The sequence below is a fragment of the Piliocolobus tephrosceles genome, chromosome 13 (genome assembly GCF_002776525.5).
Source record: "Piliocolobus tephrosceles isolate RC106 chromosome 13, ASM277652v3, whole genome shotgun sequence".
Lineage (NCBI taxonomy): Eukaryota > Metazoa > Chordata > Mammalia > Primates > Cercopithecidae > Piliocolobus > Piliocolobus tephrosceles.
The window spans coordinates 55,583,469-55,600,262 of NC_045446.1; the positions used below are offsets into that span (position 1 = coordinate 55,583,469).

At 40.1% G+C, this 16,794-nt stretch overlaps 1 protein-coding gene across 3 annotated transcripts in view; it reads left to right on the forward strand.

The window, feature by feature from the left end:
- Positions 1 to 16,794, forward strand: part of DENND5A (DENN domain containing 5A) — a 129,038-nt gene that overhangs the window by 55,120 nt on the left and 57,124 nt on the right. For 2 of the 3 annotated variants that reach the window (XM_023189815.3, XM_023189814.3), the window contains exons 2-4: positions 5,554 to 5,625; positions 6,402 to 6,511; positions 8,852 to 9,509. In XM_023189815.3, coding sequence (XP_023045583.1) covers positions 5,554 to 5,625; positions 6,402 to 6,511; positions 8,852 to 9,509 — 840 coding nt within the window. The remainder of the gene's footprint in view (positions 1 to 5,553; positions 5,626 to 6,401; positions 6,512 to 8,851; positions 9,510 to 16,794) is intronic. The other variant, XM_031933959.1, reaches the window with a different exon arrangement.

Genomic DNA, 16,794 nt, shown 5'->3' on the forward strand with positions numbered 1-16,794 from the left:
ACTGCTCACATAAGAAGTTCATCCATTTTAGAAATACTGGGTACATGAGTTGGATCACGTGTGGTACCTGGAAGATGTTAAGCAGGAGGCAACATCAGTAGGAATAATGGCTGTGTATACAAACCTAAAACGATCTGACAAAGTAAATGTGTTGAGAAAGAGAGTGAACAAATCTGCCTCGAGAAAACAGGAGTAACAGGGTTTATCTTAAATTTACATTGAAAAGCCTGGTCAGCAGCTTTCCTGGGTTAGTGCCTTGGAAGAGGACTTAGAAGTGGCCTGTGGGACCTGTGTGGTGGCTCATACCTGTAATCCCAGCACTTTGGGAGGCCAAGGTGGACAATGGATCACTTAAGGTCAGGAGTTCGAGACCAGTCTGGTTAATATGGTACAACCCCCATCCTTACTAAAAATAGAAAGATTAGCTGGGCATGATGGCAGGCGCCTGTAATCCCAGCTACTTGGGAGGCTGAGGCAGGAGAATCAGTTGAACCTGGGAGGCAGAGGTTGCAGTGAGCCAAGATTGTGCCACTGCACTCCAGCCTGGGTGACAGAGCGAGACTCCGTCTCAAAAAAACAAAACAAAACAAAACAAAACAAAACAGGCCTGTGGGTGGGGGTTGGGGGGCAGTGGACAGTTCACTGCTTGTATTCTGGGTACTTATTTGCATGACTCCTGAGCACCACAGTCAGCTGGTGATGTGGGCCAAGGTAAAGCCTGTCTCTTCAAGGAAGTGCTGAGGTTACAAGTGTGAGCTACCACGCCCAGACAGCTCTTTCTTTCTCTAATCCTTTTTTCTCTCTGTATTTCTGATTGGATAATTTTTGTTGTTCTTTTTTCAAGGTCATTAACTCCTCTGTCATTTCCAATCTGCTTTTAAGCCAGCCCACTGCATTGTAATGTCTGTTTCTCTGTTGTGATCTTTTTTTTTTTTTTTTTTTTTTGAGACGGAGTCTTGGTCTGTTGCCTAGGCTGGAGTGCAGTGGCGCGATCTTGGCTCACTGCAACTTCCGCCTCAACCTCAAGAGATTCTTCTACCTCAGTCTCCCGAGTAACTGGGACTATAGGCGCACGCCACCATGCTCTGCTGATTTTTGTATTTTTAGTAGAGACGGGGTTTCACCATATTGGCCAGGCTTGTCTCGAACTCCTGACCTCATGATCCTCCTGCCTCAGCCTCCCAACGTGCTGGGATTATAGGCGTGAGCCACCACACCTGGCCTGAGATCTATTTTTTCATTCATTATGATCATACGTGCTTTAAAATTCCTGTTTGCTAATTCCAGTATTTGAGTAAACTCAGGGTTGGTTTCTATTGATTGACTCGTCTCTTGAGAATAGGCCTTATTTTTCTGTTTCTTTATATGCTGAGCAATTCTGGATTGTAAAGAACTAGATTCTGTTACCTCCCTCCAGAGAGCATTCTTATTTTATTATTATTATTGTTATTATTTTTAAGTTAACTGTTTCCCTATAGTGAGTGGCAACTTAAATCTCAGTTCAGTTCTTTTACCCTTAACTTGGCTGCTTGGGGTCTGCTCCATGCATGTGTGATTCAGGGATCAGCCAGGTTTGTAGGCAGAGTTTGTACATAGATTTTTGGGTCTTCCCTTCTGTGGTTCTCTCTGGAATTTCCCTCTTTCACTTCCCAGCTGCTGTGGTTTGCCTTAAAATTTGTCCTCTGGTTTCTTAAGCTAGTAAGATTATGAGTTTTTGAGTTTTACCCACCTCTTATGACAGACAGATACTTGCCTGACTGGAAGCCATAAAAAAGGGAAACTCACCCAGTATCATTACCTTCTTCGAAATGATGACCTTTTCCCCTACTTGAGAATCTTCTTGCTTTTTAATTCTCCAGACAAGCTCATACTTGTCTGCAGGAAAATTGGTCTGATAGGAGCTACTCTGCCATGACTGGAAGCAGAACCTCTGTGAACTAGACATAAAGTATTCTGTTGATAAAATCAATTTTTTCCCATTGTAGTTTCACAGATCTTTATATTACTCTCCCTATCACCTTCAAGAGGCCAGATATAAAAATGTCTTTAAACTGGGTGTGGTGGAGCATGCCTTTAAAGTGAGGCTGAAGTCAGAGGATTGCATGAGCCCAGGAGTTTGAGACCAGCCTGGGCAACCTAGCTAGATCCTGACTCTACAAAAAAATTTAAAAAATTAGCTGGGTGTGCTGGTCCCAGCTACTCTGGAGGCTGAGGTGGGAGCTCAGGAGGTTGAGGCTGCAGTGAGCCGTGATTGTGCCACTGCACCCCCGCCTGGGCAACAGCGTGAGACTATCTCAAAACAACAACAACAAATGTCGGTTTGTTTCTGGCTTGGTCAAAGCAGAACAGATAAAAAACCTATTAGAAGTTCTTGTAAGACATGTATGGTTTAAAAAAAAATCTTTTATGATTGATTTGAACTGTACTTCCTTGGAAGCAGATTCACAAGGATAGACTGACACGTAGTTGACTACTTTTGAAATTGTTCTTAGAAATGGACTTAAGATCTGATATCTAGATCTGCTGATGTTTTTATAATCTGTATGTGTTGGACAAATAATTAGTTATTGTTTCTAGGACAATAGGACAGTTGTGGTGGTGATGTCATATTCCTAATATTGTTTGAATTTCCAGGGGTCTAAATAATTGAAATTTAAGGTACCTGTGATACACGGGTTTCAGGAGGTGGGCCTGTGTAGGTGTTTCTGAGGATTAAGTTTTCCTACTGTTTCTTCCCTTTTTTTTTTGAGATGGAGTCTCGCTGTGTCACCCAAGCTGGAGTGTAGTGGTATGATCTCGGCTCACTGCATCTTGCATCCCCTGGGTTCAAGTGATTCTCCTGTCTCAGCCTCCCGAGTAGCTGGGATTACAGGTGTCCACCACCACACCCAGCTAACTTTTATATTTTTTTAGTAGAGATGGAGTTTCACTATGTTGGCCAGGCTGGTTTCTAACTCCTGACCTCAAGTGATCCACCTACCTTAACCTCCCAAAGTGCTGGGATTGCAAGCATGAGTCACGGTGCCCAGCCCCTTACTGTTTATTCTTAAAACTTTGCCCTAGGCCGGGCGCCGTGGCTCAAGCCTGTAATCCCAGCACTTTGGGAGGCCGAGGCGGGCCATCCTGGCTAACACGGTGAAACACCGACTCTACTAAAAAATACAAAAAAAAAAAAACAAAAAAACTAGCTGGGTGAGGGGGCAGGCGCCTGTAGTCCCAGCTACTCGGGAGGCTGAGGCAGGAGAATGGCGTGAACCCAGGAGGCGGAGCTTGCAGTGAGCCGAGATCTGGCCACCGCACTCCAGCCTGGGCGACAGAGCGAGACTCCGTCTCAAAACAAACAAACAAACAAACAAACAAACAAACAAACAAACAAACAAAAAAACTCAGCCCTAAGTAAATGATGAGTGAATCATTTCAATAAAAAAATCTTAGGTTTGTGAATCCCCTTCTCTTACCTTTTCTGGCACTCTTTGTGGAGTGACTGAAATGAATATGATTTGTTTTCAGGGCCCTCATACTTCTTTATACGTCTTCTTTCCCCTTGTAGAGAAAATACTTTGCTCTTGCTACTGGTCTAGTCTAATTCACAGAAGGACATTTGTCTAACTTTGGCACCCCGTATAGTCCTTTATTCAGAACTGGACTCTTTAACAAGACTTCTTCCCTTAGCTAATTTAAAGAAGGGGCAAATGTGGAGAAGTGGTGGTGGGGACAGAGGCTTTAACAATTACTTCTCCCGTGATTCATAGCTTTTCTCTCCCTTTTGGCCACACTTCAGATCAGCTGGTCATGCTCACCTTTGGCGCCATTCTTCTTCTCACTTTTTAAAAGTTCTCCCCTTAATCACTCAGCTTTTCTATCTTCTCACACATGGATGTCATGTCTTAGGGAGCACCGTACAGCCATTTAGATGAGATCAGGCGCATTTAGGGTAGTTATGGCCATAGAGGCCTAGAGCCATTTTAGGAAGGCATCTTTCCTTCACAGAGGACAGTGCTTCCTCTCTGTGTTGTGATATTTCATGGTTTTTACTGAGGGGATTTTCTGGCTAGTTAGGAAGAAATGAGCACACTGATAACTGAAAGTGAAGAAGCTTAGGAGGAAGAAACAGTTATCTTCTTTCAGACATGAATACAGTTTAAAAATACATCCCAAGAATTTCAGACTGTAGACGAGATCATTATGTCAGCTGCTTGCTGCTTAATTACTTTGTACAGTAAGTGCAGGCTTACCATGAGTGGGCTCTTTGCAGGTGTTACTAAAGTTCTGAGCTTAGCTCTACATAAGCTGTAGGCCTTTGTTGCTGCAGCTATTACCAGCTGCCTGCTGACTTTTGCCAGTCTTCTTTAGTGAAGATTACCAAATGTATTTTGAGGGATGAAATTTGCTCAAAAAGAAAGTTTCAGAAGAATTTGTTTGGAAGAAGGATCAGGAAATAAGAGAAATGAAATTGTGGCACTTGCTTTTAATAACAGAAAGAAGGTTGGGTCCTATCAATTTGAAAATTGTGAATAAGTGAGCTGCTGCTTCTGATGATGGACAAAACCTCAGAGAAAATAGAGGAGAGATTGTAGTTATAAAAGCAATAACTTTCTGACTAGACTTATTACTAGTTTCTGAAACAGGTGCCTTTAAGTTATGATAAACTTTTCTCTTTTAGAAACTTTTGAGGTGCCTCTGGGATTGATTTAGGGTAAAGGACTTTCTAACTTAGGTGCATCTCATCCTGTGATTGTGAAGAATGCATCCTCCTTAATAACCACAAATCCCTTTAAGTTCCAGACCAACTAAAAAAACTATATTTGTAACAGAATTTATTCTATCAACTAGAACAGGCAAACAGGACCCTGTGCCAGTGTGCTCTGAATGGTTAGGCCATGTAGGTGAAAGATCTGGAGCCTCCCAGATAATAGCCTTCCTGTGAAATGGTTATTTGTATATGTATGTTCTTTTTCCTGTATATTTGACATTGGGATCATTGAGGGTATGTGCTTTGTCTGGTTCATCTCTATTCCTTGCAGTATCTAAGTCCCTTGATTACTCAGTAAACAGGTAATATAATTCAATTGAATTGTCCTTGATTTTGTTTCCCATATGTTTCCACGACGCCTAAAATTTATTTGTTTGAACTGTTTATATGTATTTAATTTGTCCCATACTCCCTAATTCCTTAGGAAAAGCAATATTTGGGACAGTATACTTTTAGATAAAGCACTAGTGACTTTATAGTAATTTGGTATCAGTTGAGCTCTTCATTCTACTATACCGTATTATAATGTTTTTCAAACTGAATTGTGATCATTAGTAGGCCTGCAGTCAGCATTTTTAGTTTTAATGATATAGTAGGAAATATGAGAGGACATTATATATATAGTAAAGGTAAGTATTGTTTTGTGAAATTTTTGCTTTAGGTAAATTTATGTATACACATATACATGTATATGTTTATTGCTTCATAATGTAAAATGTAATTTGTACTGGAATAATGGTCAAAAAAGTTTGAATAACACTGCTTTATTGTAATACTCTGTTATTTCATTTATCATATAGCATTATGCCAGTACATACAGGCTTCTAAAGCCAGGGATGGTGCCAGCCCTTTCATTTCAAGTACGACTGAAGGTAAAAACAAAACAAAATTGAGAACACCCAAAGCTTTCTAATGGTCCTTACATATGTCTCTCCAGTGGCATTTTGTAACCTTTGACCTTCTAACTTTCTTGTGCCTTTTTTGACCAGTAGATTTTTCAGATTTGTATCCCTCTAGGTGGTGGGTTCTTTGGTTCTTTCTCTCTTCACTTTAATGTTCTTATTTCAATATACTCTAGTGTTTTTAGGAGGGGGAATGGGAAAACAAAGGACAATTCCAGAAATTTCTAGTAATTCTGAATTGACAGAATATCTCATTAGATTTACCCTGAAGTCTGCTTTGTTAATGTTCTTATATCTTTTTGTTTCTTTGTATTTTTCCCAGAGATCATTGAAATACATAGTTTATTCTGAATTTTAAGTAAAATGTGCTTCTGTGATGTTTTTAGTTGACTTTAAGCAAATTAAACCTGGCTTTCAGGGAAAAAGAAAAGATAGATACAATCCTTGTCATTCCTTGTGCTTTCTCACTCTCTTCCAAGAAAATTAACCATTGGGTTTGTACTAATAATTTCATTTTGAAGAAGAACTGACAGCTAGTGATGTCTAACATTAACCATGCTGTACTTTTTCAGCTTAACTGACCTAATAACTTTAATGCCTTTCCTATTCTTATTCTTAGATGGTTGGCATACTAACCCCCTTGTCTTCATTTCTGTACCTTGCTGGAGTACCAAGCTCAGACATTTGTAACCCCGTGACTTAAAGGGATTTTGTAGAGATGATTTGTTTCATTATTTTTCTTACAGGAGAAAATTTTGAGCAGACACCATTGAGACGAACATTCAAATCTAAAGTCCTTGCACGATATCCTGAGAACGTAGAATGGAATCCCTTTGACCAAGATGCAGTAGGAATGGTTAGTATTTGTTAGCCACAAGTATGAGATAATTTACAGAGTAATTTTTAATAGGATTGTGAATTCAGGCTGTGGTAGCAGTGGTACCACCAAATACCAATAACTTTTGAAGAAAGGATTATAATGCTTATTGTTTATTATTCTGCATTTTGGTCAAAGTATCAAATATTCAGAATATATTAACTGTGCGAAAAGTTATAATGTGTTTCTGTTGTGTCAGAGAAATACATAGTATTGTGTCAGTGAACTTATTTTGTGGTGGTCCTGATCTATTGATTATTTATTGCATTGAGATTATATGATGAGTTAATTTTAAACTTCACTAGTTTAAAATTGTTTTCTCTCATTCTGCACTGAATATATCTGAGTAATATGACAGAGTGGATATTTTTGTTTCATCATAATTTTATTTTCATTTTTTTGTTTCATCATAATTTTAGATAGGAAAGCATTTAAAATCTCATATGGAAGAATATACCACTATGAGTAAGCTAACCTTTATTGAATATTCACCTTGTGCTAGGCACTCTAATAAGCATTTTACATGAATTAATTTATTTAATCCTCATGGTACTCCTTACATGGGTAGTATTGAATAAACACATACACACGTACATATTTTACAGATGAAGAAATTAAGATCCAAAGAGGTTAGGTAATATATTCAAGCTCGCATGGCCAGTAAGTAGTTGAGTTGGAGTTTGAGCACTGTAGTCTGGTTCCAGACCTCTGCTCTTAACCTTACCTTCGTACTGCCTCTGTTGCATTTGTTTTTGAGGCAGGGTCTCACTCTGTCGCCCAGGCTGCTGGAGAGCAGTGGTGTGATCTCTCCTCACTGCAGCCTCATCCTCCTGAGCTCAAGTGATCCTCCCACCTCAACCACCCGAGTAGCTGGGACTACTGGTGCACGACACTATACCTGGCTACTTTTTGTGTATTTTTTTATAGAAACAGGGTTTTGCTATATTGTCCAGACTGTTCTCAAATTCCTGGGCTCAAACAATCCGCCCACCTTGACCTCCCAAAGTGCTGTGACTATAGGTGTGAGCCACCGCACCTGGCCTTCTGTTACATACTTAACAGCATTCTGTAGTTTTTAGAGGTTAGTCTTGTTTGATGCACACAAAAAACCTGTGAAGTAGGGAGAGAAAACTGTATTATTTATTTCACAGATGAAGACGCTGTCTTTGAGAGCCTTAAGTTTTTTGACTCCTAGTCTAGCGTTTATTTCATTTTAACATGCTATATTCTAGAAATACCTAGCCTTTGGGAAGTCAAGTTTAAGGCTAATAGATATAATATAATATAGTCCCTTGTATTTGTTAACCCAGGCTATTATATTTTATTTGTATAGCCAGGTTCATGTAAAACTGGAAAATGGGAACTGATTGATTCAGGTCAGTTCGATTAACTATCCAAGTTTCTTTATATAACCCATCTGAATTAGAGTGAAAACAGTACATCTTTATCCTGATTATGTCATCTCCTTGGTTTATATGAAATGAGCATACTTTTTGATGTGAAAATAAGTTTTACTAATGACAAAATTTTGTGAGGTGATAGTCCAATACTATTTACAAGTTTGTTTTATTTTTAGGTATAAAGGTGCATCTATCTGGTTTTTAGATATATTTCTAGCATCATCTCCTAGTATACATATCTTACTCTCTGTCTTGCTGTGATGCTTAACCACCTACCATTTCCTAAATTCTCCAAGTTTTCTTTTATCTCCATGTCTTTGTGCATTTTCTTCGTGTCCCCGAAATATCCTTCTGTCCCTTGTGTACCTGATGAACTCTAACATTACCTTTTTTTGGTGACAGAATCGGGGTGCAGTGCATGATCTTGGCTCACTGCAACCTCCGCCTCCTGGGTCAAGTGATTCTTATGCCTCAGCCTCCCGAGTAGCTGGGATTATAGGCGTGCACCAGCACACCTGGTTAATTTTTGTATTTTTATAGAGACAGGGTTTCACCATGTTGCCCAGGCTGGTCTTAAACTCCTGGCCTCAAGTGATCCACCTGCCTTGGCCTCCCAAAGTGTTGGGATTACAGGTGTGAGCCACTGCACCTGGTCCGTTTTTGTAGGTTTTTTCTGATATTCCCAGGCTGAGTTGTCTGTTCTGTGTTCCCATAGTACTTTGCATATACTTCTGTATATTCCTGATGACTGCGTTATGATTTTATTTACTTGCGTGTCTTGCATTAGAAAGAGAGAGCTTTAAGCCAGATACACTCTCAGCTTAGTAGGTGCTCTATAAATAAATAAATAGTGATGGTGTTCTGAAAGAGGATCGCCTGTGAGTGTTCTTACTGCTTGTTGCCTTGTTGTCTTTTGCAGCTATGTATGCCCAAGGGGCTGGCATTCAAGACCCAGGCTGATCCCAGGGAGCCCCAATTCCATGCCTTTATTATCACAAGGGAGGATGGCTCTCGGACATTTGGGTTTGCCCTCACATTTTATGAAGAGGTGACTAGCAAGCAGATCTGCAGTGCGATGCAGACCCTTTACCACATGCACAATGCTGAGTATGATGTCCTACATGCTCCCCCTGCTGATGGCAGAGACCAGAGCAGCATGGAAGATGGTGAAGACACTCCTGTGACCAAACTGCAGCGCTTCAACTCCTATGACATTAGCCGGGACACTCTCTACGTCTCTAAGTGCATCTGCCTCATCACGCCCATGTCTTTCATGAAGGCATGTCGGAGCGTGCTGGAGCAACTCCACCAGGCAGTCACTTCACCTCAGCCCCCTCCACTGCCCCTTGAGAGCTACATATACAACGTACTCTACGAGGTGCCACTCCCACCTCCTGGCCGGTCCTTGAAGTTTTCTGGGGTCTATGGGTCAATAATCTGCCAGAGACCAAGTACCAATGAGCTTCCCCTATTTGACTTTCCTGTCAAAGAGGTTTTTGAACTGCTTGGGGTGGAGAATGTGTTTCAGCTTTTTACTTGTGCCCTTCTGGAGTTTCAAATCCTGCTCTACTCACAGCGTAAGTCAGTGCTTACTAGAGCCTTCTGCCTGCCTCAGGTTTCCTTTCTTTCCATGTTCAGGTACAGTGGGGCTGACTGTAAAGATTAAGAGCTATTACAGTTTGAGCAAAACCCAGATCTTTTGCAGATAGGTGGTGGATGGCAAATTGATGGACATGAGAGGGCCAGTTTTTCTGATTAACTGTCTTCATGGCCTTTTGCTGGGCATTCCAGTCTTGGAAGGGAACACTGCTTCCTATGTCCCTTCTGATTGAAGTGAAAAGAGGGGTGGGTAGGAGGTGATGGTCACAGAAAGCTGACTTTCCATCAATTCTGTTCTGTCATTCTGCAGAGTTATTTCTGCCTCTTCCTTAGCCTAGTAAAACTGAGGATTCACAAAGGATAATCCTTTATATATTGAGAAAATGTGGATGTGTTGCTACTTTTTGTTGTTTGCTTAACTGAATTGTTTTTATAAATGGGAGGTTGAGTGTAAGCAGCATATTTGGACAAAATAGTAAAGTAGATTAGAAAGAAACAGATGCTTACTTAATGGACCAGGCTAGTAACATGAAATTCATTCATTCAGTACATGTTTACTGAGAGTGTACTATGTGCCAGGCATTGTTTCAAGGGTAGTGGTGGACAAGATAGAAAAATTGTTGTGGTGGACAAGACAGAAAAATTGTTGCTATAGTGGAACTTAAATTTTAGTGGGGGAAGAGAGGTGATTAAACAAATACATAAAATATGTAGTTTATAAGGTACTTAATAAGGGCTATAAAGAAAAATAAAACAGAGAAAGGGATAGTGTTTGGGGAAGAGAAGTTCCAATTTATAATAGAGTGGTTAGGTAGGCATCCCTGAGTGACCTGTTAATATCTGTAGGAAAAGTATTCCAGGCAAAGGGCACAGGTCTTATAAATGGTCTAAGACAAGAATGTGCTTCATGTGTTCAAGAACAAGGAAGCTGGGTGGATGGAATGGAGTGAATGAGCAGGAATATAGTAGGAGATGGTGTCAGAGACTTAACTGGAGGCCAGATTGTATAGAATCTTGTAGGCCATTGTAAGGACTTTGGCTTTTACTCTTAGATGGCTCTTAGATAGCCATCAGAGTTTTCATTTTTTTTTTTTTTTTTTTTTTTTTTGAGGCGGAGTCTTGCTCTGTCGCCCGGACTGGAGTGCAGTGGCCGGATCTCAGCTCACTGCAAGCTCCGCCTCCCGGGTTTACGCCATTCTCCTGCCTCAGCCTCCCGAGTAGCTGAGACTACAGGTGCCCGCCACCTCGCTCAGCTAGTTTTTGTATTTTTAGTAGAGACGGGGTTTCACCGTGTTAGCCAGGATGGTCTCGATCTCCTGACCTCGTGATCCGCCCATCTCGGCCTCCCAAAGTGCTGGGATTACAGGCTTGAGCCACTGCGCCCGGCCAGTTTTCATTTTTTTTTACTTTTTATTTTAAAATAATTTCTAGCTTATGGAAGAGTTGCAAGGAGTGGTCAAAGAACTCTTGTATACCCTATGCCAAATTCACCAATTGTTAACATTTTGCCACATTTGCTTTATTACAGTCTCTCTCTGTGTGTGAACATAACTGAACCATTGAGAGTTATTGTGACTCCTAAATTCTCATATGTTTATTTCCTAAGAATAAAAACATTCTCTGAAATAACTATCATTGATCAAATTTGGGAAACCTAACATTGAGACAGTACTATATTAAAGTTTCTCTAGTACCTGATAATGTCTATTATGATAATTTAAAAAAATTCCTTATTCAGGATCTAGTGCGATATCTTGCATTGCTTTTAGTTGTGAGTTTCTCAGCCTTTGTCTTTCATGACATAGACATTTTTGAAGAGTACAAGCAGGTTATTTTATAGACTGTCCTTTAATTTGGTTTTGTCTGATGTTTTCATGATTAGATTCAGATTATAAATTTTTGCCGAAAATACCATAGAAGTGATGTTGTGCTTCTCTCAGTGCATTATATTAGGAGACATATACTGTCAGTTTTCATGATTACAGGAGGCAGGCCTATGATGTCATTTTGTCTCAGTTTTGGTGATAGTAATCTGCTCACTTGGTTAAGATGGTGTGTGTGGTTTCTTAACTGGAAAGTTTTAATTTTTCCCTTGGTAATTAACACGTAAGTTGTGGGGAGATACTTTGAAACTAATTATTCTGTTCTTTAAAGTTTGGCGTAACCATTTCTTTTTTAGTTTTTATTTTTTTGTATTATATTTGCAGTTTATGGATGCCTAATAGTTTAGCATCTATTGATGTTTCTATTCTGAATCAGGTTTTTCAAGGATAGTAGCAAAAAGGTGATTTTCTTTTTCTTTTTTTTTTCCTTTTGAGGCAGGATCTCACTCTGCTGCCCAGGCTGGAGTTGAGTGGTGCCATCATGGCTCACTGCAGCCTCGTCCTCCTGTGCTTAAGTGGTCCTCCCACCTCAGCTTCCTGAGTAACTGGAATTACAGGCACGCACCACCATGCCTGGCTAATTTTTTATTTTTTGTAGACATGGGGTCTCACTATATTGCCCAGGCTGGTCTCAAACTCCTGGACTCAACCAAAGTGCTGGGATTACAGGTGCCACTGTGCCCAGCCTTAAATTTTTTTTTTTTTTTTTTTTTTTTAAGAAATAGTCTTACTCTATCACCCAGGCTAGAGTGTAGTGGCACAATAATAGCTCACTGCAGTCTTGATATCCTGGGCTCAAATGATCTTCCCATCTTAGCCACCCGAGTAGCTGGGACTACAGGTGCCCACCACCATATCTGGCTAATTAAAAAAAAAATTTTTTTTTTGTAGAACTAGGGTCTTGCTTTATTGCTTAGGCTGGAAAACAGTGGTTTTTAAACTTTATCTGTATTTATTAATTGGCATTATACCATAATGAAGAATGTTTCTTTCTCCTTTGTTTATTATTGTATGGATTCATAGATTTTTATTTTACTCAAGTTATAATTCACTATAATTATGTACTTTGATGCTCAAATTTCCCAGATTTGGTCCACGGGCAAGGGAATGGACCTCCACAATGGCAGCGTTTTTTGCTTTTTGCTCACTGATGGATTCCAGGCACTAAAACCATGGCTAGTTTATAAGGGTGCTCAATAAATGTTGTTAAATGAATGAATAACTTAGGCTTTTAACAGGATCACTCTGGCCATTATATTAAGAGTATATCCCCAAAGGGAGAATGAGCAAAGAGTTTCCTTACGAGGTAATTTGTAATAATCCAGGTGAGAGGTGATGTCAGTTAGAACTAAGGAGGTAACAGTGAAGTGGTGTGAAATGATTGGGTTCTGGATACAGTTTGAAGGTGAAGTAATGGAAACTATGTTGAACTCAAGAACACATACCTCATATAAAGTGGACAGCCACTAATTAGCTCCAGTTAATTCCTTGTGGGTATACTGGCCTGATGTTACTAAATATTCCAGTATTTCATGAGGACCCAGATTTTTTACATGAAATCTCTGATTTTTAAATATTGGCAATAATATTCTTTTTAAACACTGCAGGCCAAGCAAAAAGCATCTGCTGGCTGAATGTAGTTCCTGAGGCTTCACTTTGCAACTTCTAGTTTAAGATACGAAGTTACAGCCTCCTGTCTCTGGGTGAAATATAGACTTGGACAAATCTTATTGCTTTCCTAGCTATTTCTTGGCTGGAGCTTCATAAAAATACTTTGAAATGGAGACTTAGTTGAATAGGGAAGAACGTCTCTGGTTTAGAACAGAACAGAGAGGAGGAAACCAAACTATATAGAGTGTTAGAAGATACAGTAGACTTTTAGGTACCTATAAGGCAGTGGGGGTGTTTAGAGGCAAGGAAAGGAGGATTGAGACAATTATGATGAACACAAGGGAAAAATAACATTCTTCCATCTGAATTTCTTTTGTATCTCCTAGAATATGGGTTCTTGTATCCATAATAAGAATTTTAAGAGGTTGGAATGTAATTGAGATGGTTAGTATGTAGAAATGAATTGAACTTAGGACCTAAAGTCATGCTCAGCATGGACAAGAGAAAGCTTTTTCCAGAAATTCCTGGATATTGCTGAGGCCAAAGTGGAGTGGATTACTTTTCATTGGATGTAAGTTATGCTTTTTGTTGTTAATAGAGTGCTTTAAACAATTTAGGTTGGTTTTCTTGAAATAGTTTTTATCAATGATCCAAAGGCATCTTCCTTGTATGGATAAAAATCACTCTGGCCAAAAACAAGCTGTCACCACTGCAGTTGATTTTACCTGCTGCATGTCCTGCCCTCTGAATAGAAAAGAGGTGTTACCTGAGGAAAAGGAATGCAGGCTGAATTGTAAGATTCTGAAAGTGTAACCCTTTGAAACGCTGAATTGGCAGTTTTAAGCAGTGTTTTCTTTTTGGTATAGGTCATTTTATTTACTTTTGGATAATATTTATTCTTTAGTCCATATAGAAATAGTATGTATGTATGTATGTATGTATGTATGTATGTATTTATTTATTGAAACGGAGTCTTGCTCTGTCGCCCAGGCTGGAGTGCAGTGGCCGGATCTCAGCTCACTGCAAGCTCCGCCCCCCGGGTTTACGCCATTCTCCTGCCTCAGCCTCCCGAGTAGCTGGGACTACAGGCGCCTGCCACCTCGCCCAGCTGGGTTTTTTTTTTTTTTTTTTTTTGTATTTTTTAGTAGAGACGGGGTTTCACCGTGTTAGCCAGGATGGTCTCGATCTCCTGACCTCGTGATCCGCCCATCTCGGCCTCCCAAAGTGCTGGGATTACAGGCTTGAGCCACCGCGCCCGGCCTGAAATAGTATTTTTTTAATAGCATAATTTTTAATTGGTTGTTTAAAAATTATTACTTTTTTTTTGAGACAGGGTCTCATTCTGTCACCTACACTAGAGTAGGTCTCATTCTGTCACCTACACAGTGTAGGTGACAATCATGACTCACTGCAGCCTTGACCTCCCCAGACTCAGATGATCCTCCCACCTCAGCCTCCTGGGTAGCTGGGACTACAGGCATGTACTGCCGTGTCTGGCTAGTTTTTGTATTTTTTGTAGAGATGAGGTTTTGCCATGTTGCCCAGGCTGATCTTGAACTCCTGGGCTCAAGCAATCCACCTTCCTTGGCCTCCCAAAGTGCTGGGATTACAGGCATGAGCCACTGCACCCGGCCTTATTTTAAAATTATATGCAGAACAGAAACTCTTTATCTGAAGTGGCCTAGTAGAGTAGTTGATTGGAAACCAAAAAAGTCAGTTAAGTCACAGAATCCTAAAAATGATATACACAATTAATTTTATAGTTAAACTATTTATTATTTATTACTATTTTTGGGATGGAGTTTTGCTCTTGTCGCCTAGGCTGGAATGCAGTGGCACAATCTCAGCTCAGTGCAACCTCTGCCTCCTGGGATCAAGTGATTCTTCTGCCTCAGCCTCCCGAATAGCTAGGACTACAGGTGCACACCACCATGCCTGGCTAATTTTATTATTTTTAGTAGAGACAGGGTTTTACTATGTTGGCCAGGCTGGTCTGAAACTCCTGATCTCAGGTGATCTACCAGCCTCAGCCTCCCAAAGTTCTGGGATTATAGACATGAGCCACTGCGCCTGGCCTAAATAATTTAACTTAAAATGTATAACTATATAGTCACTAATCTTTGATGAAGGGTCCAGGCATTTCTCATGATTATGAATTCACAAATCAGGTATCTGCACTCCTTGCATAAACCACACCCATAATGCATTGACTAGATTTCCTAGTTCCTTTGCTTTACTTTTTTTTTTTTTTTAGGTGAAGTCTTGCTCTGTTACCAGGCTGGAGTGCAGTGGCGTGATCTCAGCTCACTGCAGCCTCCGCTTCCCGAGTTCAAGCAATTTTCCTGCCTCAGCCTCTTGAGTAGCTGGGACTACAGGTGTGCACCACCACGCCCACCTAATTTTTGTATTTTTAGTAGAGATGGGGTTTCACTATGTTGACCAGGATGGTCTTGATTTCTGGACCTCATGATCTGCCCGCCTCAGCCTCCCAAAGTGCTGGGATTACAGGTGTGAGCCACTGCGCCCAGCCCTGGTTACTTTTTTTTTTTTTTTTTTAAAGTAGAGTGATAACTTAAAGAACCTTGCAAAAGAATATGAGCAGAGACTACTTCTAGATTTTTGTCGTATTCCTTAGTTTTTTATTCTTAGTTGTTTCATGGTATGCCTAATTCAATTACAGTGTTTTTTAGTGACTTTGTATTACTGAGTCTTTTAAAAGCATTTAATTTTGTTTCCAGAGAAACAGACATTCTTTCTTTTTACCCTCAGATTTTACCATTTATTTACACAATATTTGGTTATGTTATATAATCCAGTAATAAGTTCAGCTAGCACAGGTTTGGGAACAAATGAGTGGGAGCGATGTATGCTTTACTCAGAGTGGGGAAAATCGATTGGTAAAGTGAGTTGGCTAAGTGGAGGCTGATAAGAAATCTCCAATGATATTTTACTATCTAAAGTAGTCTTTTACTGTAAAAATAATGATTGCTTAAGGCATATAATTAAAATAATTCCAAAGGGAATCAAATATTTTCCTCTCTTTTCTTCATATAGTAGCTAGATATCAAATTTTTTGTGTATCCTTAATGAAAATAATAGTTTTAAAAAACAAATAAATAATATGTGCACAAATAATACAGAGAAAGTTGGAAGTTCCCCCCAACCCCCTTTTTTTGAAGACAGAGTCTTGCTCTGTTGCCCAGGCTGGAGTGCAGTAGTGCGATCTCAGCCACCTACTGGGTTCAAGCAGTTCTTGTGCCTCAGCCTCCTGAGTATCTGGGACTACAGGTGTGTGCCACCACACCTGGCTAATTTTTGTACTTTTAGCAGAGATGGGATTTGCCATGTTGGCCAACCTGGTCTCAAACTCCTGACCTCAAGTGAACTGGCCACCTTGTCCTCCCAAAGCGTTGGGATTGCAGGTGTGAGCCACTGCACTTGGCCCCTTTTTCTTTGATCTAGTATCCTACCCCTGAGAAGTAATCTCTTAATTTTTAAAAATTCCCTCTTTTCCGGTATTTTTAATAATTCACTATATATATATATATATTTATATTTTTTTTTTTTTTTTTTGAGATGGAGTTTCCCTCTGTTGTCCAGGTTGGAATGTGGTGGCGCAATCTTGGCTCACTGCAACCTCTGCCTCCTGGGTTCAAACAATTCTCCTGCCTCAGCCTCCTGAGTAGCTGGGATTAGAGGCACGTGCCACCACACCCAGCTAATTTTTGTATTTTTAAGGGGTTTCGCTATACTCGCCAGGTTGGTCTTG